The sequence below is a fragment of the Mesoplodon mirus genome (assembly GCF_964341445.2).
Source record: "Mesoplodon mirus genome assembly, chromosome: 7".
In the NCBI taxonomy this organism is placed as follows: Eukaryota; Metazoa; Chordata; class Mammalia; order Artiodactyla; family Ziphiidae; genus Mesoplodon; species Mesoplodon mirus.
In genome coordinates, this window is record NC_138983.1 from 91,918,437 (window position 1) to 91,939,894 (window position 21,458).

General features: G+C 44.9%; 1 protein-coding gene across 1 annotated transcript in view; it reads left to right on the top strand.

Moving 5' to 3' along the window:
• Window positions 1-20,620: 20,620 nt before the first annotated feature.
• LOC309807692 (BCL-6 corepressor-like) overlaps window positions 20,621-21,458 on the top strand; it is a 35,617-nt gene continuing 34,779 nt past the window's right edge. Inside the window, 1 exon segment of the mRNA XM_082627547.1 lies at window positions 20,621-20,749. Coding sequence (XP_082483673.1) covers window positions 20,636-20,749 — 114 coding nt within the window. The 5' untranslated portion in view covers window positions 20,621-20,635.

Genomic DNA, 21,458 nt, shown 5'->3' on the forward strand with positions numbered 1-21,458 from the left:
AAATAATCCAGTATAGCCAATGAATTGAGGACAAGAAGGTTTCCAGTCAGGAACATTTCATCTCGTACATTACAATCACCTTAAGTAAGGTGTGCTGATAGCTGGATATGATTTAACTTCTTGGAAAAAGATGCATATATAACCTACCCCACAAGGAAGCTGTTCTCAATTCCCTTAGTGGTTGTGGTGTTTATCAGAGAGTGCCTTGGGGGAAGATGAATACAATAACAGTATGATGCTTTTCTTTTCATTTTTAGCTCATTGTTGCCACGTACACTTGGTGATCTTGGTGCCTGTGGTTTAATCCCAGGAGGTTAGACATGTGGAACAGCACATTAACCCTTTTTAGTATTTTCTCCCAAGACAAATCATTTTTATAGGTTGTCTCCATGGTCTTCTAGTTGCTTATCAAACTTAAGCATCAAGTCTTCTAAGTGAGCAATAGCCCCAGTCAGTGTGAGGAAATCAGCTTGGTTCTTATTGGGGCACAAATTCTTGGTCTTGGCACAAAGTGAGTTCACATAGGGAGTTAGAAGGAGAAGAATGGGTCATGCAAAAGGGGAGTTCTCTGTTCTCATTTACCTATGCATGTTGAAACTCCACTAACAGTTTTATTTTCATTAGCAATTTGTGATAAAAACTTAGGGTAAAGGGAATAATGAAGCTGTCCCACTATATGGCACAACAAAAGATAGTAGTGACATCAAAATCAGGGCCTGTCCATCTCATTTGCAGTTACATACTCAGTGTTTAGCATAGCATTTGACCCCTCATCAGTATTCAGTAAGAAGATGTGTGTTGAATGACTTAAGGATGAATTAATGAATGAAAAAAGTTAATATGGTAGAAAATGTGTTTTATCCTTGTTTTTTCGTGTGTTGACTTCTGTATTTCAAGACCCAGCACTGTAACTGACACATAGAATATAAGCAGTAAAATTTGCTGAAAGAATGAATGAGTCCCCACAATTCTAAGAATAATTTTAAGACCAACACAGACCCCATATCTGCCAAGGTCTATGACAGAAGTATCCAGAGAAGAAAGCCTGATCTCAGCTAGTGGTAGAGCTGACAGAATTTATCTAGTTTTAATAATTTACAGCTCATCCCATTACATCTAGGCATAGTACCTACGTGAGCCATACAATTAAATGTTGACTGAAAAAAATGCACAACCTAAAAGTTGAGAATTATGTTTTATTTGGAGGACATACTGAGGACTTAAATCAGGAGACAGCCTCTCAGATAGCTCTGAGGGACTGTTCTGAAGAGGTAAGGGAGGGCACAGGATATTTAGGGGTTCTTGCAAAAAAACCCCCAGGTAGTTGGAACATCAAAAGATTACTGTTAATTAAAGAAACTAGACATCTTAAGTTAATAAATTTAGTACTTTTCTATATATGGTGAGATGCAAGAATCTGGTCTCATGGAAATCATTCCCTTGATATGCACTTTAATTATCTAGGGCCAGTATCCTGTTTTCTCCATCCTGAATCCCCTCAGGGTGCAGCATTGGGGGTGGCTTCAGTGGCTGATGGCTTGATGGCTATAACATCCTTTGTAACTGATACTGCAGGCTACATTCTTTGTCCACGTAAATGACTTGAATATGGATAGTAAATCTGTGGATTTGCAAAACGTAATTCTTGGAGCATTTTTAGAAGGACAAAATTAAGGGCAATTTCAGAATCACTAGCAGCTAAAATTGCTATTTATACTTTTCCACCGGTAGGTAGTAATCTGCTGTTGCTATCTTCAGTATTCCCAAGGGATAACAAAAGCCATTTAATTGAAGAAAGAAATGTAAACTTTAGCACAATGCAACTTCCACAAAACCAAACACACAAACACACACCCAACTCTCGCAGATATGAAGTAATAATCTAAAATAGAATCCTGGAACTAATTGCAAAAAAAGAGCAAATGTACTCATATTGGATTTTATTCTTTTATTAATGTTTGATATATATATGTATTTATTAATAAAATTCAGAGTTGCTATATGGAGAAATAGCTTTGTACGAATATTGTCTTTGTATGTGTTTATCAATAATGTATGAGATTGCCTCCTGTGCTCCTTTTCCTTTATTCTCTTGCAGGCAGTAGATGTAGTTATCAGTTGTTTTTAAAATTTCTAGGCAGCCAAAGGACTAGTATCACTTAAATAAAGAAGGCAAATTGTCCCAAAGTAGGAACAGTTTTCCTTCATTATGGAACATAAAGTCCTCATATGAAGGGGGAAGAATTTCATAGCTAAAAGCTTTCAACTACAGAAGATTTATGAGTAACTATGTATGTTGTTTCAAAGTGGACTCTCTATAATTAATGTCTAGGGGTTATCTTTGGTATATAATGGATTTTGATTTTTTAAATATTATTAGATAATATACAGAAGAATATATTTAATTGTATGTAAGTTATGAGAAATAATAAAAACTCCTGCAAACACACCACCAAAACTAAGAAGTAGAATCAAAACTGCTGAGTCTTCTCTCTGTTCTCTACCCTGATCCCACCTTCCTGCTTTCACCAAAGAAATCACTCTGATCTTGGCTTTATGTTCAACATCCACATAATTTTTATCTGATTTTGCTTATTATTGAGATTTATAAAATTGATATCATACTTTAGTCTTCTGTGCTTGCTTTTTTTACTCAACATTATGTTTCTAAGGTTCATCCACTTTAACTAGTGTTCATTCATTTGTACTACTGTATAATATTTTATTGTATAAATACAAGAAAATGTGTTTATTATTCTATTAATGATATTTGGGTTGTTTGGGGCCTATTACGGACAGTACTTCCATGAACATTTATTTTAATGTTTCGTGGTACACATGTGCAAGATTTAACATAAGTAAAAGAGTAGACATACTAAGAGTAGAATTGCTGAGTTGTAGGGAATTCAAATATTCAGCTTTAAAAATTCATGTCAAAATGTTTTCCAAAGTTATGGCATCAATTTTCAGCCCTTTTGCTCTATAGCTTCACCAGTTAGAATGGCCATTCTAGTCTTTTGTTCCTTGTATTAGTCTGCTCAGGTTGTCCTAGCAAAATACCTCAGATTCAGTGGCTTAAAAAACAAGAGATTTATCTTCTGACAGTTCTGGAGGCTGGAAGTCCAGGCTCAAGATGTTGGCAGTTTTGGGTCCTCCTGAGGCCTCTTTCCTTGACTTGCAGATGACCACTGCTTTCTTGCTATGTCCTCACATGGCTTTTTCTCTGTGTGTATACATCCCTCTTATCTCTTTCTCTTCTTATAAGGACACCAGTCATATCAGTTAGGGCCCCACCATTATGACCTCATTTAACCATAATTATGTTTTTAAAGTCCCTGTCTCCAAACAGCCACATTGGGAGATGGGGCATCAACATACGAATTTTAGGGAACACAATTCAGTGCATAACAATTTTAATTTGTATTTCCCTAATTACTGATAGGCTGAGAATCCTTTCATTTGTTTAATAGTGGCCTATGTTTCCTATTCTGTGAAGTCCAGAGAATATCTTTTGTCCATTTTTCTACTGTTTATCTTTTTCTTACTTATTTGTATTGTTTTTTAAATACAGCAAATAATCTTTGGTCAGCTATATATTACACAAATAAGTTATTTCATACCTTCTAACTTTTTAATGTTGTCTTTTGATAAATAGCGGCTCTCAATTTTAATGAAATCAAATTTATCTTTTAGCTTAGTCTTTTTGTTCGACTTAAAATGTCCTTCCCTAGTTTAATGCTACCCAGATATAGTATATTTTCTTTTGAAAGTTCTAGTGTATCTTTGTTTTATATTCAAGCCATTAATGCACTTACAATCAACTTGTCTGTATTATCCAATTTCTTTGTTTTCTTATGAATAATTAAGTTTTCCAGGACCATTTTGGAATGAATGGATTTTTTAGGTGTGTCTGAGCTGTTCTTGACCATTCACATAAATTTCAGAATTGGCACTCCTGTAAAACCTCTATTAAGTATTTTTATTGTAATTGTATTGACTATTTAAATTAAGTTGGGGGAAACTTACACCATTATGATGAGTCTTTTCTATCCATAAACAAGATGTACCTCTCCGTTTATTTAAGACTTCTTTAATGTCTTTCAATAAGATTTTATTTTCTCCATAAATGTCTTGCACATTTTTATTTAGATTTATTCCTAGGTAGTTTTTTTTTTTCCATTTTAAATAATTTTTAAGCTCTCTCTTTGTTGCTAGATTATAGAAATCCAATAGATTTTTGCATCTTGAGCTTATATCTAGCCATCTTGCTAATATTGTTTTTTAGTAAGAGAGGATTTTCTTAGCAAAGAGGAATAAATGTAAAATTAAATAAAAAGGTTATGGGTCAGCTCTGGTCAATAGAACTTTCCATGATAATGGAAATGTTCTTAGTGCTGTCAAAAACGACAGCCATTAGTCACATGTGTTTTTAAATTTTTAAATGTAAGTTCAATAAAATTAAAATTTCAGTTCCTAAGTCAAACTTGCCCACATTTCAAGTATTTAATAGCCACTTGTGACTAATGGACACTATACTGGACATTGTATCTCTAGACTATTAGACTGTGAAGCCATGGCGTCCTGGGATTTTATCTTTGTCAATGGCATAGTGAGATCTTTCATGTGACAGTTATTCTGTTATTAAAAAGAGAAGTTACTTAACCTAGTCATCCCTAACTTTTTGAAATAATCCAACATAGCTTTCACCATCCATGAATTTCTTGAATCATATTTATGTTTCTAAACTATTTCTTATGTCATGTGTTCACTTTGTAGCAAGTTCATTGTCCTAAAATGGCACATACTAAAGTATCAAGAGGTTACCTTATTCCTGATAAGCTGTGATTGGATGAAGAAGACCTTGTTACCCTGCCTATCTGATTTTTATTATAATCAGATATTAATCTGTATCAGTCTCCATATTCAAAATTCACCTTCCAAATTATATGTTATTCACATGATGGTTGTCTTTATTTCATTTAGCTAGTATCGTGACCTTATAAATGCAGTTCTGGTCATTTTCTACTAAAACCTCATATTTATCTGTGTGGAAATACATCTCCTACTTGTTTGCCCTCTTATAAACTCTTCCTGTAATTTAATCCTCATGAGCTTTATTTCCCCGAATTTTAATTACTTAATATTTTGTAAAACATTTAAGAGATCACTGGTATGCTCTTTTTTTCAATCATCTATACATTTAATCAGTGTGTTGCAATAAGAAATAGTACTGGTAATCAGAAGACCAGAGTCCTAGTTTTACCCATAAAAATGAACTATATGTGCATTTAAATAAGTTTTATATAAGGTTATATAAGGTTTATTCTGATTCTAAAATTGTTATGATTATTTAGAAAATTATGTTTGAAATATGACGTTATTCAAAACCAATAGAGGTTTGAAATTATTAAAAATCTACAAAGAATTCAACTATTTCACCTTTTTCCCTGATTTGATATTAAACTGTAATCCTTCATCTTTCACTTACAGCATGCTGTAGCTGCTGTTGACACAAAGACAAAATATAATGTCTAAATATTGTGTACTTGTTTTTAAATGAATACTTTTGTTTAAAATTGTCTTTTACATAGATTCTTGATTCCCTTTTCACAATTTTTCCATTCCCCATGCTACTGCAATCAATCACTCATGATAGAAAATTATTCTCTTTCCTGTTTGCTAAAGCTCTTTTTAAAATACCAAGTTTCAAATGATCATCAATTCAAGAAACTTTGGGAAATGAACCTCATAATTTCCAGAATGAATATTTTGTTTCATTGGCTACCAGGACACCATCCTCTCCTAGATTTCTCCCCTCTCACTCACCATTCCTTGGCAGTCTCCCTTGGTGATGCCTCCCATCCCTCAATGTCTGTTAGAATGCCCTAAGGCTCATTCCTGGCCCCCTTCACTCTCCATCTACCTTAACTACTCATGAGTTTTAATCTAGTCCCATTACTTTAATGGGAAGATGACTTATGACTCCCCAATTCATACTTCTAGCCCTAAGCACTCACCTAACCTCCAGACTCCGAATTCCAATTTCCCACTAAATATCTCCAATCTATGCATAATAGACATTTCAAACTTAGCAAATAAAACTAAATATTTTGCTTTGATCCATCCATTGCACTCCAGTTTTCCCTGGCTCCATAACTCATCCAGTTGCTCAGGCCAAAAATGTTAGATTCATCCTTAAACTCTCACTTTCCCACAATTCCTATGTCCAGTCCATCAGAAATTCTTGCCAGTCTAACTTGAAAATACATCCTGAATCCACCTACCTCTCACCTCACTCTTGCCGTCTTTACTTACTCCAAGCCATCATTGCTTGCCTCATCTAATGCGATAGGCAGCCTCTTCCTTCCTTCCTCCCCTCTTGCCCCAATCCTTATAGTCTATAACCAATACAATAGCCAGAATAATCACACAAAAAAACATGAATCATATTACATTATTTCCCAAAACCTGTTCCCATCACTTTAGAATAAAAATTAAACTTTTTACCTGTCCCACATGCTTTATTCAGTATTTCTTCTGCCCTACTCTCCAAGCTCGTTTACTACTACTATTCTCTCACACACACATCCAGATTTTCTTTCTGCAGTGGCTTTCCCAACATCAGGGCCTTTGCACTTGCTATTCCCTAAAACCTGGAAGATTTTTAAAATCTGTAAGATTCCTCCAAGCAAGATCTTAGAAGGTATTTACATTTCATTTTGTAGAGACATTTGGTAGAAGACATTTTTGCAGAAGATGGATACATTTTACTTTGGCGGCTATTCACACATCTGGCAATTTCCAAGTTGGTTAAATAACAAATGTGAATTGATGAAACTAAAATAAAAGAACTGTAGTTGGTGAGACCTATGTGTTTTAAACCGTGAACTTTGAGGAATTGTAGACATGCAAACTACACCATGGTTTCAGTGTTAATGTGTGAGAATTAGCTAAGGTATTTTCCAAATACTCATTACTCTCTAAAGAGCTTCTGAGCAGGAAATCAGAACAGGGCCTGTGGACCTGAATTTTATCTAGTACCACAGTTGATTCTGTTGCAGATGGTTTTCAGTCAGCCCTTTGAGAGACACCAAGCTGGGGTATTTGCCCAGATATGATTACCAGTGGTCATGCAAGTCACCAATGAGATACAATCGAGAATCAACAAATGACTGAAAAGAGTGACAAAAGAAGAAGAGGATCCAGTAAGGACCAGTAGAGACGCTATCCCAAGCACTCTTGGCTAGGAGTTTTACAAATCCATTCATATAAATGGATGATAGTTAACAGCCAAATGGCACTGCATACTTTTTTAAGTTGCTGAGTATTAAAGTGTATGGCTAAGCATCATAAGTTTTGTTAAATTATATTTTGGTTGCTATAAAATTAGGTGTACATTGTGTGTCATAGATGTAGGGATACAGATGTGTAAATATATGTCGTCGTTTCAGTTCTTCAGCTGATACTTCATAATGTCTTTGCAACTTCTAAATGAAGGACTTCAAATATTGTTTAGAAAGAAAAGATGCCTGTTCATCCCTGTCCACCTCCCTTTCTTCATCCCCTTCCTTGTCCCTTCCCTTCTTTTTTTTTATATCTTTATTGGAGTATAACTGCTTTATAGTGTTGTGATCCCTTCCCTTCTTGAACAAATTAGTCCATTAAGTGAGGTAAAATAACCCTTTGTCAGCATGGGGGAGGTGGGCATTCAAGGAACCACATAACTTGGCATTGGGTCTCAGAGTCTGAGAAAGGGGAGAGGATGTCTGCATAAGGGAGCCTGGAGTTGACTGCTGAAATCTGATTCGTGTGAAAGGGCATCCACATGAGGAAGTGGCCTTGGCAACCACTCTGTACAGATTGTCATAACCCGTGCCAGGTGGAGAAAATGTGTGGATGGGAAAGTGGCAGCTACAAGAATTTACTTAAATACAGGAAGATTGATCAAATAATTAAGGATATTAAGAATATGGTAATCAGTATTATTTTAATATCTGTGGAGGGAGTTAAAATATGAAAAGGGCAAAAACTAGAATGAAAGGGTGTTGAAAGGGAATGGAGGATGTTAATGTGAACACATGATTTTCAATATAGAGACATTATAGAAATAAACATAGACTATATGTATGCATATGTTTATGAATGTGTTTGTGAATATGTGTAAATGGTTATGAATATGTGTTTTCATATGTGTGTATGTATATATGTACATAAATCCCCTAGCTCTGCCTATTGAGAGTACCTGGGACCACTGCTTCCCAAGAGCAATGAATACACCTAGTGTCCAGATCTTGGTTTCTAAATACAGCTCTCCAACTGAAGGAACTAAAGGTCTTTGGAGAAATGGCTGATTCTAGAACCACTACAGGGAAAATATAAGATGACCCTAGAACATACTATGGTTTCAAGAAGTAAGGGATCAGCCATAAAAAGAAACGAAATTGAGTTATTTGTAGTGAGGTGGATGGACCTAGAGTCTGTCATACAGAGTGAAGTAAGAAAGAGAAAGACAAATACCGTATGCTAACACATATATATGGAATCTAAAAAAAAAATGTCATGAAGAACCTAGGGGTAAGACAGGAATAAAGGCACAGACCTACTAGAGAATGGACTTGAGGATATGGGGAGGGGGAAGGATAAGCTGTGACAAAGTGAGAGAGCGGCATGGACATATATACGCTACCGAACGTAAAATAGATAGCTAGTGGGAAGCAGCCGCATAGCACAGGGAGATCAGCTCGGTGCTTTGTGACCACCTAGAGGGTTGGGTTAAGGAGGGTGGGAGGGAGGGAGACGCAAGAGGGAGGGGATATGGGGATGTATGTATATGTATAGCTGATTCACTTTGTTATAAAGCAGAAACTAACACACCATTGTAAAGCAATTATACTCCAATAAAGATGTTAAAAAAAAGAAGGGAGATATCAAAGAATAATTGGGAAACATCAAAGGATATAGAAGCCAAACTGAAGGGGTTTCCACTGGACAAATCTTGAACAATCTAAGCCTCAAAATAAATAATGGTAGAAACGTATTATAGTCAATTGAATAAAATAGGAGTCTATGAGTTCATACTGATTTAAATAATTAAATTGAATAAATTATGTTTGATGAGGAACAGGATATTTACATAATTACAAAGTGCCTTACCACAAAAATTATTAATAATGAAGGAGAAAAAAATAACTTTACAATGGAGAAGACTGGGTGATATACACCTTAATCAAATGAGTAAAATAATATTCCAGTGAGGTTACAAGTTAAAAGTTTGCCGAAATTGTTTGATAGGAAGCAGTGAGAAGAACAGAGCTTCACCACTGTGTTATTCCTGCCAACTACACATATCCTGAATGATCATGAGACAAATACAAACAGCTAAATCCTACAAAATAGCTGATCCATATTCTTTAAAATTTTCTAGTTTATGAAATTCAAGGGAAGCCTGAGAAAATTTTCCAGATTAAAAAACTAAAGAGACAGGACAACTAAATGCAACATGCGACACTGGGCTGATCCTTTCATTATGAAGGACATGATTGGGATAATTGACAAAACTTGAAAGGGGTCTGAGGATTAGTAGCTCTGTAGTCATGTGTCAGTGTTAATTTCCTGATTTTCATGATTATATTTGGATATATGTTTGTAGGAAATACTAGAGGATTTGGGGGAGACATTGCATTGTGTTGGCAACTACTCTCAAATGGTTTGGGAAATAAATTATTTTTATTGTCATTTCAACCTTTCTTTAATTTTCGAGATTGTTAAAAGAAGTCAAACAAAGGAGAAGACCCCTGAGTCAGGTAACCCTCCTTTTCCTGGCGACTCCCATAGTTAAAAGCTCAGTTTACAATGGTGGTCAGTTTTTCAGTCTATTTGTGCTAATTTCTGTTACTAACAACATAGCATCTTATTTTCTATTTGAGGTTTTTGGATTTTTCCTAATTATGCTTTTGCTTTTTATTCTATCAAATGTCTATGAATTTGATAAAGTCCTCGGTATTAACACAAAATCAGTAAGATTCATAAAAATAAAAATAAGTTCTTGGAGAAATTTATAAATTTCTACCTGCATTCAAATTGGAGTAAGTTGGCAAGAAATTTATAAGGGGAAAATACTATAAGGAGCACTCCCATTCAGAAACTCAAAATGGTTGCACGTGTTTATCCTGTAAGACGTCTGTGATGAAACAGCAGGATGAAGGCTATATGTCCAAACTTAAATGCAATCTTGTAAATCACCTTTCATGTCAGGCCATGTAAGAACTGGGCAATTCAAGAAGTAAATTAGAACAATTCTTATTTTCAATAATTTCTTAGGTCAACACTTAGAATAATGAAAAACTTATCTTTAACTCCAAGAAATCTGGACAGTTATTAAAGCAAATGTGTTGTCCTACTGGCCTACACCTGGTTATAAACAGCAGTACGACTTCAGAAAACCCTGGACACTGAGTGGACTTTCTAAATATAGCTTTTTCTTTCTATAAAGGTGTTTTACAAGAATGCTATCTTTTGTGAAAATGTGGCCTTTATAAAGGGTACACTAAGGTCTGTGACTTTTAGACCTAGAAAAGATATGAAATATTTTCCTGGCCTGGGAATCCACATTTTAGAGGCATAGAAAGAGAAACCCAATGAAATTAAATATTTTGCCCACCATCAAATGGCAAACAAGCAGTAACGACAGCACCCAAGCCTCTGTCTTCTAAATCCATTGAATGCAGCATAAATAGATTGCAATAACTGCTGATTTTCATTGTCCTCAACACTACATTTCTTCTGCGCCTTATCCCTCTTCTTTTAAGAGGGATGACAACATTATCTGCAAACTTTATCTATAACTATTTTTTTAAAATTTTGCTGTTTTGTAACTCATTTTTGAAGAATTCTGTTTCTATGTTGAAAATGTGTAAGGACATTTACCTTCTTTCTTGAAACACCTTTGCCTGCATTTATCACATTTTATTTTGAACTATTGTGTAGCAATAAGTATAAAAGCGCGTCTAGTAGAGGAGATAATGTCAGAGGCAACAAGGTGTGTGTATGGGGGGGGGGTCGGGGTTAGAGTTGACATACCTTAAGGGAGATGAGGAGAGAAGGAAGAGAATAGAAATTTTATTTATTTGAAAAAATATGATGGCAAGTTAGAGAATTTTGGCTAAACTTAATACAATATAGCTTTCCTTAAATTCCGGGTTAACTTCCACTGTTTACATTGCCACAGACTAGGGAATAAACAAAGCAAAAAGATTTTTGGTACCACCATTTTGTGTTAATTTCATAAAGATTTCTACGAGACTTTTTAAAAATAAATTGAAAAACGAAAGTCTTGTCTTTAGCTTATTTTCCCTGCATGCTTGCACTTTAATAAGTTGATAAATGACATTTAAACTCAATAGTTATGATTAATTCTGTCCCACAATTTTTAAAAGCACTGGGGATTGTGTGCACGTGCATGCGCGCACCTTTACAACCAGTAAAATAAAGTTCTTGATCAAAAAATTATTATCACTTAGACTATTGAATAAAATCAGATATGATAGAGGGGCCAGCTGTTGATAGGTTTAAAAGTCACCCTAGATGATTAATTCATGCAGCAGTGTTGCACGCTTCTCTTTAGATGAAGCACTTAGAAGTATAACCAAGCTTGGCTCTAATTTCATATCTGAGACCTGTTTTATTTAGAGTTCTTTGGCAAGTGCTTGCTCTGTGTTTTTATAGTCTTTGGTTGTGCTATAAAAATGTCAAAATTATGAATTAACAGATATGCAAAAGTGAAATCCTAGAAGATAGGATAAACATGAAGTCCTCTAATTAACACTCAAATAAGTTTGGTTGACACAGAACTGGGAATCAGATAAAGACATTAATAATTCATAATGCTGAAGTTAAAATCTTCTAGTTACAGTACAAAAGAAATCCTAATTTGTACCACAAGGTAATGAATTCAGTACTTTTCATTTGTTAAATATTTGCTTATTACCCTGCACCGTGCATATAACACCGTTCCCAAATTTGGAGGGCAAACAGGAAAAACAGACACTCTCTACCCTCAAGTTGTTTATACTGCAGTCAGTGAAATTTCTCTACTTTGAGATCTTTTAATTCCTCAGTTCATTGTAACATCTTCTTCAGATGAATTGTTTTTTATTTGTTAAAACCAATGTTTAGCACTTTAAATAGTTTCTTCAATGTTCCTGATGGTGAAATAGAGTCATCATGCTAATTTCCAATACTAATGATAGAGTTGATAGGAGAAATGCTCAAGATTGATAGTAAAGTGATTTCGATAATCTACAAAATGTCTTGAGGTTTCCCAGATAACAACTTGTCTCCCAGACAAAAATGCACTTATTACTGATATTCCAAGCTTATAAAAATTTTTGTACTTTAATCATATAGCGGTTTTACAACATCTTTTCATTCACATTTTAAGATATTTTGTTCAGTAGATTATCTCATTTTGAAACTATTGATTTATATATACATACTATGTAAATCTTAGTATATATTTCTCAATGACTAGATTAGTGCTTTCTTAACTACTTAAATTTGTTTAATTCATATTGTTTTCTTCAGCATTTCTTTTACTCACTGGAGCCTATCCCACTGACTTCAAAAAGCCTGAAAACTCTGAAAATCCCATTTAAAGTAACTGTATGGAAAATCGTTAAAATAACATATAATAATGGTAGAGAAGAAGTGTATTTAACATTGTGCTGAGATTATTCCATTAATAAAGAGATTCATCAATAATTCTAACATTCAGACATATAATCAAAATGAAAAACAATCATAATACTGAGCAATGACATTTTCAATAAAGGGAGATATTAAATATTGTATAGGAAACTAGTATCTGCAAAGCAGATAAGTTGGCAATGATTATACATATATTTAAAATACGTTGAAACAGTCATAGACAGTTTTTCTTTCTGGATGGAAAGAGGCATATTGAAGTGTTCAAGCACTACTTCAACTGGAATAGATATTTAGACACTATACAGAAAACACATGATTGCAGAAGAGCAGATATTAGCAGGTGTGTGAATGTGTATGTCTTGGATTAATGCATTTTCTTTTATTCAAAAAGGAGGAGAATGCCAAATTTACTTTAAAGGTGGCATTGTGATATGTTAAAGTTCCATTCTTAGACTTTTGCTGCTGTTACTGTTCCTTTAGTATCCACCAAAGAGTACCGTCCTGTCATTTATCCAAGTTAGAAATCTAGAAGCAATCCTAGGATTCTCATTATAGGGTCCCCTACCTTCATGCTCCCCCCTCAAGAAGTAACAAATTCTTGGCTCTCCTATATAGGAAAGCTCTCTCCAATGTACGCCTGCTCTGTAACTCTCCGGGTCTCGGCGCGCGGCTGGGAGAGCCGCCCCCGCCGCCCCCCATCCCCTCGGCTCAGGATCAACGGGCCGCCCGCGCCGCCGCCGCCGCCCAAGTCGGTCTCTCACTCGCCCAGGACGCGCGCCCGGGCGGGGTGTGCGCAGCCAACTCGGTCCAAGCGGGGGAGGGGAGGACATGGGGCGAGGGGGACGCCACCCAGGTGGTCTGGGGTTCGGACCCAGCTAGGCGAAACGCGCCGGGAATCGATGACGGCTGGGGAAACTCGGGCAAACCTTTCTTGGGGAATCACCCCTCCGACACCCCACCGCCCAGGCGCTGCAACGGAGGGTGAGCGGAGGGTGAGCGGAGGCTGGGGGAGCTCAAACTTGCGAGAGCTGGAGGAGGCGTCGGGCAGGCGGCTGTCGCCCGAGCGCTGCGCCTGCGGGGGGAGGGGAGGCGGCTGCTGGGAGGGAGGGCGAGCTAGAGGGCGGAGGGAGGGGGAGGAGGAAGAGGAGGGAACCAGGGAGGGGGGACGCGTTGGGATCGCGGCGCGCGGCGTCAGACGGAGCCTGGGCTCCCAGCGGCGAGGTGAGGCGGAGCTACGCTCCTTGCTGAACGCGAACCGAGCTCGGCGGCAGCGGGGAAGACGCGCCGGAGCCCAGACCGCGACCGAGAGCGGGAGCGAGGCGGCAGCGGCGGCGGAGGGGGAGCCCGCGAGCTGCCGGGCGGGGAGCCCCAGCCGCGCTGTCGCCGCGCAGGGAAGACTTGGCCAACACACTCACACACACACGTTCACACACCCAGCCCGAGCTGGCGCTCGCGGCTAATCGTCAGCATGGCGCTGGGGCTCCTGCCCGAGCGCGGGCGGCAGCAGCGGCGACGCGACAGCTGCTGAGCCCGGCCGAGCCCGGCCGAGCCCGGCCCAGCCGCCGGAGCCCGGAGGATCGCGCGGGGCTGTCGCCACCTGCCAGGAAGCTTTGAGCCCGCCCCGCCCTGCCCCGCCCCGCCCCCGCCCCCACCCGGCCCAGAGCCCACCCCTCGGCGGGGCCGACCCCGAGGGCAGCCGGCTGGCAGCAGACGGCGGGGGAGGCGAGCGGGCGCGGCGCCGCGAGCGGGTTGCGGGCAGCGGGGGACGGCAAACTTTGCAGTTCGCCGCGCTTCCCCGGCCCAGCCCGGCCCCTTCTCCCATCGCCAACGTCGCCACCCCACTTTCCTCCAACCCCGCACACCTCTCCCCACCCACCCCACCTCCCGTCGCTCCTCCTCGCCGCCTCGACTCTGCTCCAGGGAAAACTTCAAAGCGCCGGATCGCAGGCTCCCCGCTTACTCCCCGGCTGGGGATTTCAGGTCAGTGCCCGGAACACCTTTCCCCGCGTAGGCCGCGCGGGCTGGCGGGCGTGCGTGCGGCGGGCTGCAGTCGGCCCCCTCCCTCGGGGCCCAGACTAGCGGCGGGTGGCTCCTCTGACTCTCTCGCGTACCCCTCGAAGCTTGTGCCTCGCGCTTCACTTTGGCTGCTTTGCTCGCTTTCGTTTTTATTTCCTAGCTGTAAGTTATTAAAAATGCAGCCAACCTAAGCGGCCCAGCGTGGGCTTCGGGGAGGAAGGGGCGCGGCGGGGGGGGGGCTGCCGCCCCCCTCGGGGCTGGGAGGAGAGCAGGGAGTTCGCGAAGTGGAAGTTTGCAGGCAGTGTGCCTGTGTGCGCGGGAGCGCGGTCGTCGCTGAGTGCCGCGAGTCGGGCGTGGGGGGCGGGGGGGGTGAGCTGGTCTGGAAGTTGGGAAGCTCGGCTCGGCGTTAGCTCGCTAGCAGGAAAGGGAGGGCGGCGGGTTCCCGTCTGCTTTCTTTTTCGACTCGGGAAAGAACTGTAAAAACCCCCAGCCGCCGCTGCCTCGTCTCGCCTCTCCGGGGGCAGCTCGTTCTTGCTCGTGGAACGACGGCGTGTGCGTGCGCGAGGGTGTGTGTGGCGGGCGCCCCGGGCCGAGCCGAGCTCGACCTGCCGCCGCTGCCGCGCGACTCGGGAGGGGAGTCCCGGTTTTGGGGGTTTTTTTTGGCTTTTTTTGGCTTGCTCCAAAGCGTGAATCACGTGGATTAAAACAAAAATACTAGGAAATGGAGCAGAGCGAGGGGTTCCGACTCCGCCCGCCCGCCAGCCAGTCAGGTCAGACGCTTTGTTTTGTAAATGTTCTTTTAAAATTGTAATCTGCCACCCTGGTCCACCCCCACTTTCCCCGCGACGTCGTGGGGTTGGTTTTAAGTTGTGAGACCCCAGGGGTGGGGGTAGATCGTGCGGGGGCGGGGGCGGCGGCGGGCGGGGGGGCGAGACCTGGGTCCTCCTCTGGGTAGCGTGGAGTCTGGTGGAAAGCCCTGTAGGGCGTGTGCGAGTCTGCGGCCGGAGGAAGTTGGTCCCACTCGGAGGGCGTGCGGCGCAGAGGCTGAGGGCGAAGAGGAACTTGCGCACCCGGGCGCGATCCTCGGCCGAGGCGGGGAGGGCGAGGCGCCGCTGCGCCTTGGGGCCCGCGCTCGGAGCAGGCGGGCGGCTGCGCTGCAGAGCCTCCGCCAACTAGGGGGCTCGGGGCGGCGGCGACGTGCTCCTGCTGTTTACCAAGCAAGCCCCGGGGCGCCGTGTGCGGAGTAGGGCGGCTCGAGGCACGCGTGGTCCCGGCGGGCTTCCCGCCGCCTGCACTCTTGAGTGGGCACGTCCCCGGGTCCCTGAGACGGCTGAGCCTGGCCGCGTGTAGGCCGAAGCCGGGGCGAGGCTTAATTTGCAGTTAATGAATCTTTTCCAGAAAGTTCGCGATCTCCAGCTAGAGGCTGTGAGTGCCCGCGCGCGAGGGCGCGCGCCGCCGGCGTCTAAAGGGTTGGGGGGTTGCGGGGATGGAAGAGCGAAGGAGGGGGAGGGTTATGTGTATTTAAAAGCAAACCTTAAAAAAAGAAACCAGCGCGCTTCAAATAGGTATTCGTACAGCCTCTTGTGTCTAGAGTAGACAGCTCAGGGTTTTAGCTGTTTTTTTTGTTTGTTTGTTTGTTTCTTTTTTGAGAGAAGGCCAGAGGAGGGGTAGTGGTATTTGCTTCTAGGGGTAGTCTCTGGAGAAAAATCCTTAAAATGACTTAGGAATAAAAACGAGGAGGAAATGGCCCACCCCAGAAGGTGGTGGGTGGTGAACGCAGACAGACTTGGGTATTTGTAGCCATGTGACACTTGCTGTGGCACTGGAAACGGACACCGCGGGCCGAAATCAATCCTTAGGAGGTGTTGGATTCGGTTTGGCCAACAGAATTGCTTGTGTGGAAGGCATTTTAATTGTCGGCCTCCGAGACTCCTGTACGTGGGCACTTGGAAAACACATTTGCTTCTCGACCCTTCCCACTCCACCCCCGACCCGTTAATCTGGTCTGGGCCTTGCAGTGTCGGTTCCCGTGTTTATTTTGGGCATGATTTCACCGCGAGGAGGAAGCGGGGAGATGGCGGTGATTAATATGCCGTCCAGGTTTAATCCGAGGCTGGCCTTTAGTGTGCGGGTTTACGCCGCCACTCACCGGGATTGCCTGGGGTAGTTGGGGGGGGCGCGGGGTTCGGGCGCCAGGCGCTCCGCGGGCAGGTCGGGGTTGGGGCTCGGACGGCCCCAGCGCTGTCCTTTGAGGCACTGTCACCAGTAGGTGACTGAGAGTTAATTAGGAAGTGTTCTCCGGATCAATGGGCCGCACAGCTCATTAGCGATTCTCTCCAGCCCTTTGCAGGGCCGGCCGGGCCTGTGCCTCCCACACAGGCCGGGACCCCGCGGCCCGGGCTGCGGAGAGCGCCTCTGGGAAGTGGGGAGGGATGGGCGGCGAGGGGCGAGCGGGAGGTGAGTGTAGCTTGGCCGGGCGGCGCGTTGCGTGCGGCGCCTCGAGGCCCGCGCAGCCCGCTCTTTCTTCCTGCTCTCGGTCGCCTCGACTGTGTCTTTAACTCGCTCCCGCTCGCGTCGCTGCCTGGCTGCTGCTCCCCGCCCAGTTTGGGATTAGACAAGATAAAAATCGGACTGCCCAGCGCGCAGAGCTGTGACTGTGCCCCGGCAGCCGGGCTGGCGGGAGCGCTGTGGGCCGGGGCCGGGGCGGACCCGCTGTGCCCTCGGGGCAGCCCGAGCCCGTAGAGTCCCACCCCGACCCTGCAGGCGCGGTCACGCTCCAGCGTTCTGTCCACCGGGAACCGTGCGGGCAGGGGGACCTGGGTAGGGTCTCCGCGCTCTCGTGGGTGTTGTTGGTGTGCCTGTGATAGATGGGTCTAGACAGGCATGCAGGCTCCCTCCCGGCTGAAGGACTGGAAGGGGGGGGCGGGCCGCGGAGGCGGCGGCAGACCCCCGTGAGCGAGCGAGCCTTCGGGCCCAGCGACCAGGGTGGAGGGAAGGCTGCGAGGGTTTCTCTTAACCCTTTAAAGACGATAGGGAGAGTGGGGGTGGGGAGTGTAGTAGAAATTCCTGGAGGCAAAGTAGCCCCCTGGGGAGAGGAGGCGGGAGTCTGGGCTTAGGGTTTTCCTTTCTCTTCTGTGTATGCAATCTCACATCCTGGTACATTGGGCTCGATTCTTCGACGAACCAAACGCAGCTGCTAGGTGATCTAATTTGACCCGATACTTCTCAATGGGGAAGGTGTGAACACACACAGTGGGCACCCTCACTTAAGGAACTGAGTTGGGGAGATGCAGAGGTTAGACCTTACCGTTCCCAGCGGCCCAGTATGTGAAGGTCTGCTCAGAGCTTTAGTCAGTGGGGCCTCTGACCGAGAGTGTTGCCTACCAAAGACCCAAGCCTGAAATGCCTGTCCAGTGCGTACAGGTATGCGTCGGAGAGAGCAAAGGGGTCCTTGAGTTGTCTATGGAAATAAAAACACTTTTAACCATGAACTTGTGGAGAGTTCAAATAAGATATGTGCAGGGAGGCAGCCTCCAAACAGGAGTTGGACAGCGATGTGTACAAGATCAATCATTTGTATACACATCCATGGGGTCAACATTGAATGGGTCTAAAAATTTAATACAACTCTGCAGGCATTGGTCTCGTTCTTTCCCTGAGGTAGACCCCTGAGGCAGGTGGGTTACCCTATAGAGAAATGAATCATTAGTCACACTCCTCTCTCCTTCCCCCTCCTCTTCCTTTTAGGGTTTGTAGTCTTAGGGGATCCTCTAGTTACATTAAACTGCAAACCCATATTGGTCTGGGAACGAGCCCCATTATAGGCAAAGCAAGAATGTAAGTCGTGGGGAGGTGTACGTGTTAGACAGGAATGCACAGATTAAGATGTGCGCCTGAATGACATGTGCTGAGACAAATCAAGACACTTGGGCTCTGGTGCCCACATGGAACAAGAGATAGAGAAGAGAGAAAGAACTGGCCGCGAGGAATGTAAACATGGGTATGCAAATACTGAGACGTAGAGCGAGATTCTAGGAGAAAATCCCAGACTTTGTTGAGCTGGAAACTGGAGCAGAATTTCTGTAAGTTCGTTCGAGAGACAAAAGCCCATTTAAAGGTGTGAAGAGGGTCACTTGGAAACACAAAAAGCATTCACATGCATACATCCATGCTTAGATACACAGGCTGAACGACAAAAACTCCTCAGTGCCTGATGAAGATTTTCCTGCCCGGTGAGACACAGCAGGGCACGGAAGTGTGGGCCACACAACCACATTCGCACACTCATTCACTGGGAAATACTGTGTCTTCGGCTAGAGGGAAAGTGAGGGCGACGGTGCCTAGCTAAGGGTGGATGGCCCTTGGTTACTAAGATTGCTTCTGGTTATAGTTTCTTCCCATCTAGAGTGGGGAAGAGAGTATGTCTTGAGCAGGTAGGAGGATTTCTGAAAGATTTTTGAGTTCTGGACCCTGAGAGGATGGATGGTGGAGGAAAAAGAGGAGTAGCTTTGCATTCTGGGTCGGAAGCAAGGGATGTTGCGCTCCTCTAAGCCCTGTTTGCTAAGGTGGCGCAGGGCCTAGTGAACTGAGAGAGACTGAACCGAAAGAAGTGCGAAGCTCGGCCTCTGGGCGGAATCAAGGGGAGGTATGCTTACTTTCCCTCCGCCCCCCCCCCCAGGAGACCGTGCGGGGACGGCCAGCGTAGGGAGGATTAGCAGGCTGCCTCGCCCGAGTGAACGGCCGGCAGGATTCCCGTCTGTTTGCAAGGCTGGCTGCGCTGCCGGGGCCTAGATGGTGGCGCTGGCTTGAGAAGCGGCCGGGGCAGGAGTGGAAGGTCTTCTCAGGCCACCCCCGTGGCAGCCAAGCCGCCTGTGCCCCGAGCACTTGGCCGGGGACGTCTCCCAACCTCCAGCCCGGCCCGTCGGCTTTCGCTGGTTGCCCCCCATGTGTTCCTCCGGAAGGGATAGCTGACTTTCTGTTGGATGGGAATTAACCAACGAGCTTTTCCCGCCCCCGCAACGTTTCTGTAGCAGGCCCCCTTTCCCAGCGCAGGCTCATTTCCGCCGGCCTCTAGTCGAGGGTATTGGAATTGGGGGGGGGCGTCCCCGCACTTTGTTATTTCTTAGAACCATGTCTCCCCGGCCAGTCATCGCCCCTCGGCACCCATGGGCTCCGGCGCCCCGTGATTAGACTAGCGGGGAAGTCCGCTAGGAGAAGATCCTGACAGCATTAAATAGAATTTGATCTAAAAGACAGTTTCCAGTATAATCTCGTTATGCATCACAGACTCCCGGTGTTATTTTGTGGAAGGCGGACAATGATCTATTTACATTGGCCCGGGGCTGGGCGAGCTTTTAGATGGTAATTGTCATATTGATTTGCATGCAAAAAGGAGACCTGCTAAAATTAAAGACCGGAAGCTAAATGAAACTAAATTTATTGTCTAGGTGCAAACCAGAGGAACTACTGTGGGGGAAGAGGGTGAGTGAGGTCAGGGTGCCAGGGGCAGAGCAGGTGAGAGGCCCAAGAGCTCCGGGAGGTCACAGATTTGGGAGCGATCTTTGCCCTGGTGATTGCAAAACGTGAGGAGGGGGCTTGTTTAGGGTATGGGGACCCAGCAGGGAAAAGTTATAAACAGGCATTATTGCATTGAAGGCACTGGGATCTTTTAATGCTAATAGTAACTGCGAGGGGGGAGGAGAGGTTTATAGGGTTATAGGGGTCTTCCTGCACCATTTCCGGCACCCCCCATTTCTATTGTTCTACCCTAGCGCTCATAACCGTGCCAAGGGCACCCAAATTCTTGCATCTGAAGAGTTAAATGTTTTTTTTAAAGACAGGCCTTAAACTTTCCCCGCCCCCCTCCCCCCGCGTCTGGTCTTTCGAAGAGAGCGCGAGTAGGGGGCGGTTCTGCATGCCGCTGCGGGCAGGCCTGGACCTTTGGAGGCTGCGGGAGTTCCTCCCCGGACGCAGCAGCAGCCCCAGACTCGGCCGGACGCCGATCGCTTTGGGAAGCGGCTCGTTCCAGGTGGCCCAAGTGGCGGGGGCGGGGGAGGGTCTGGCGGGGCCAGGGACTCACGGTGCCCGGGGGCGGGGGTCACCTCCCTGGAGGTTGGAAGGGCCTGCACGGAGGGTGTGGAGGAGGGAAGGCGGGGGCTGGAAATCCTGTCCCAATTGGCAAGGCCGGAAGGTTTAAAAAAGAGAGAAAGCCACTGGCTGCAAGCCAGGGGCTGCCGGGCCGCCGGGGCGTGTTTGGCTGACTAGAGAGATGAGGACCCGGCTCCGCCATCGCCTCGGTCCCTCCCGCTGCGTAGGCCCTGGCCTGCCCCAGGCGCTCCTGGAGCCATTTCACGCATCCGGAGCCTCGGCCACTGGAGGAGCCACCCGCCCGGGGCCGGGAAGCCGCAGGGGCGGCTGAGTGTCCGGCGCTCCTGCCCGTTCCCCTTGCCACCGAGCTGAGCTGGAGACGGCCCTGGGTCGTGGAGCCTGTGGCGTCTGTGGCATCGGGTGTGGATGGTTCCCGGAGCTTCTGAAAGCCCGGGACAGAGCAGGAAATTGAAGATGGGGTGGGGAGGGGATGTTGAGCGCTGACCCTGCGCTGCTGGGATGAGAAGTTGGGGAGAGGAGAGAGAACCCCAACCTCCGGCTTGTCTCGGGACTTGGCTTTTTGTGGGGACCCCCAGGAGTCCAGGAGGGTCCAGCATCTTGCAAGCCGCTTCCCCCTCAGTTGCCTCCCC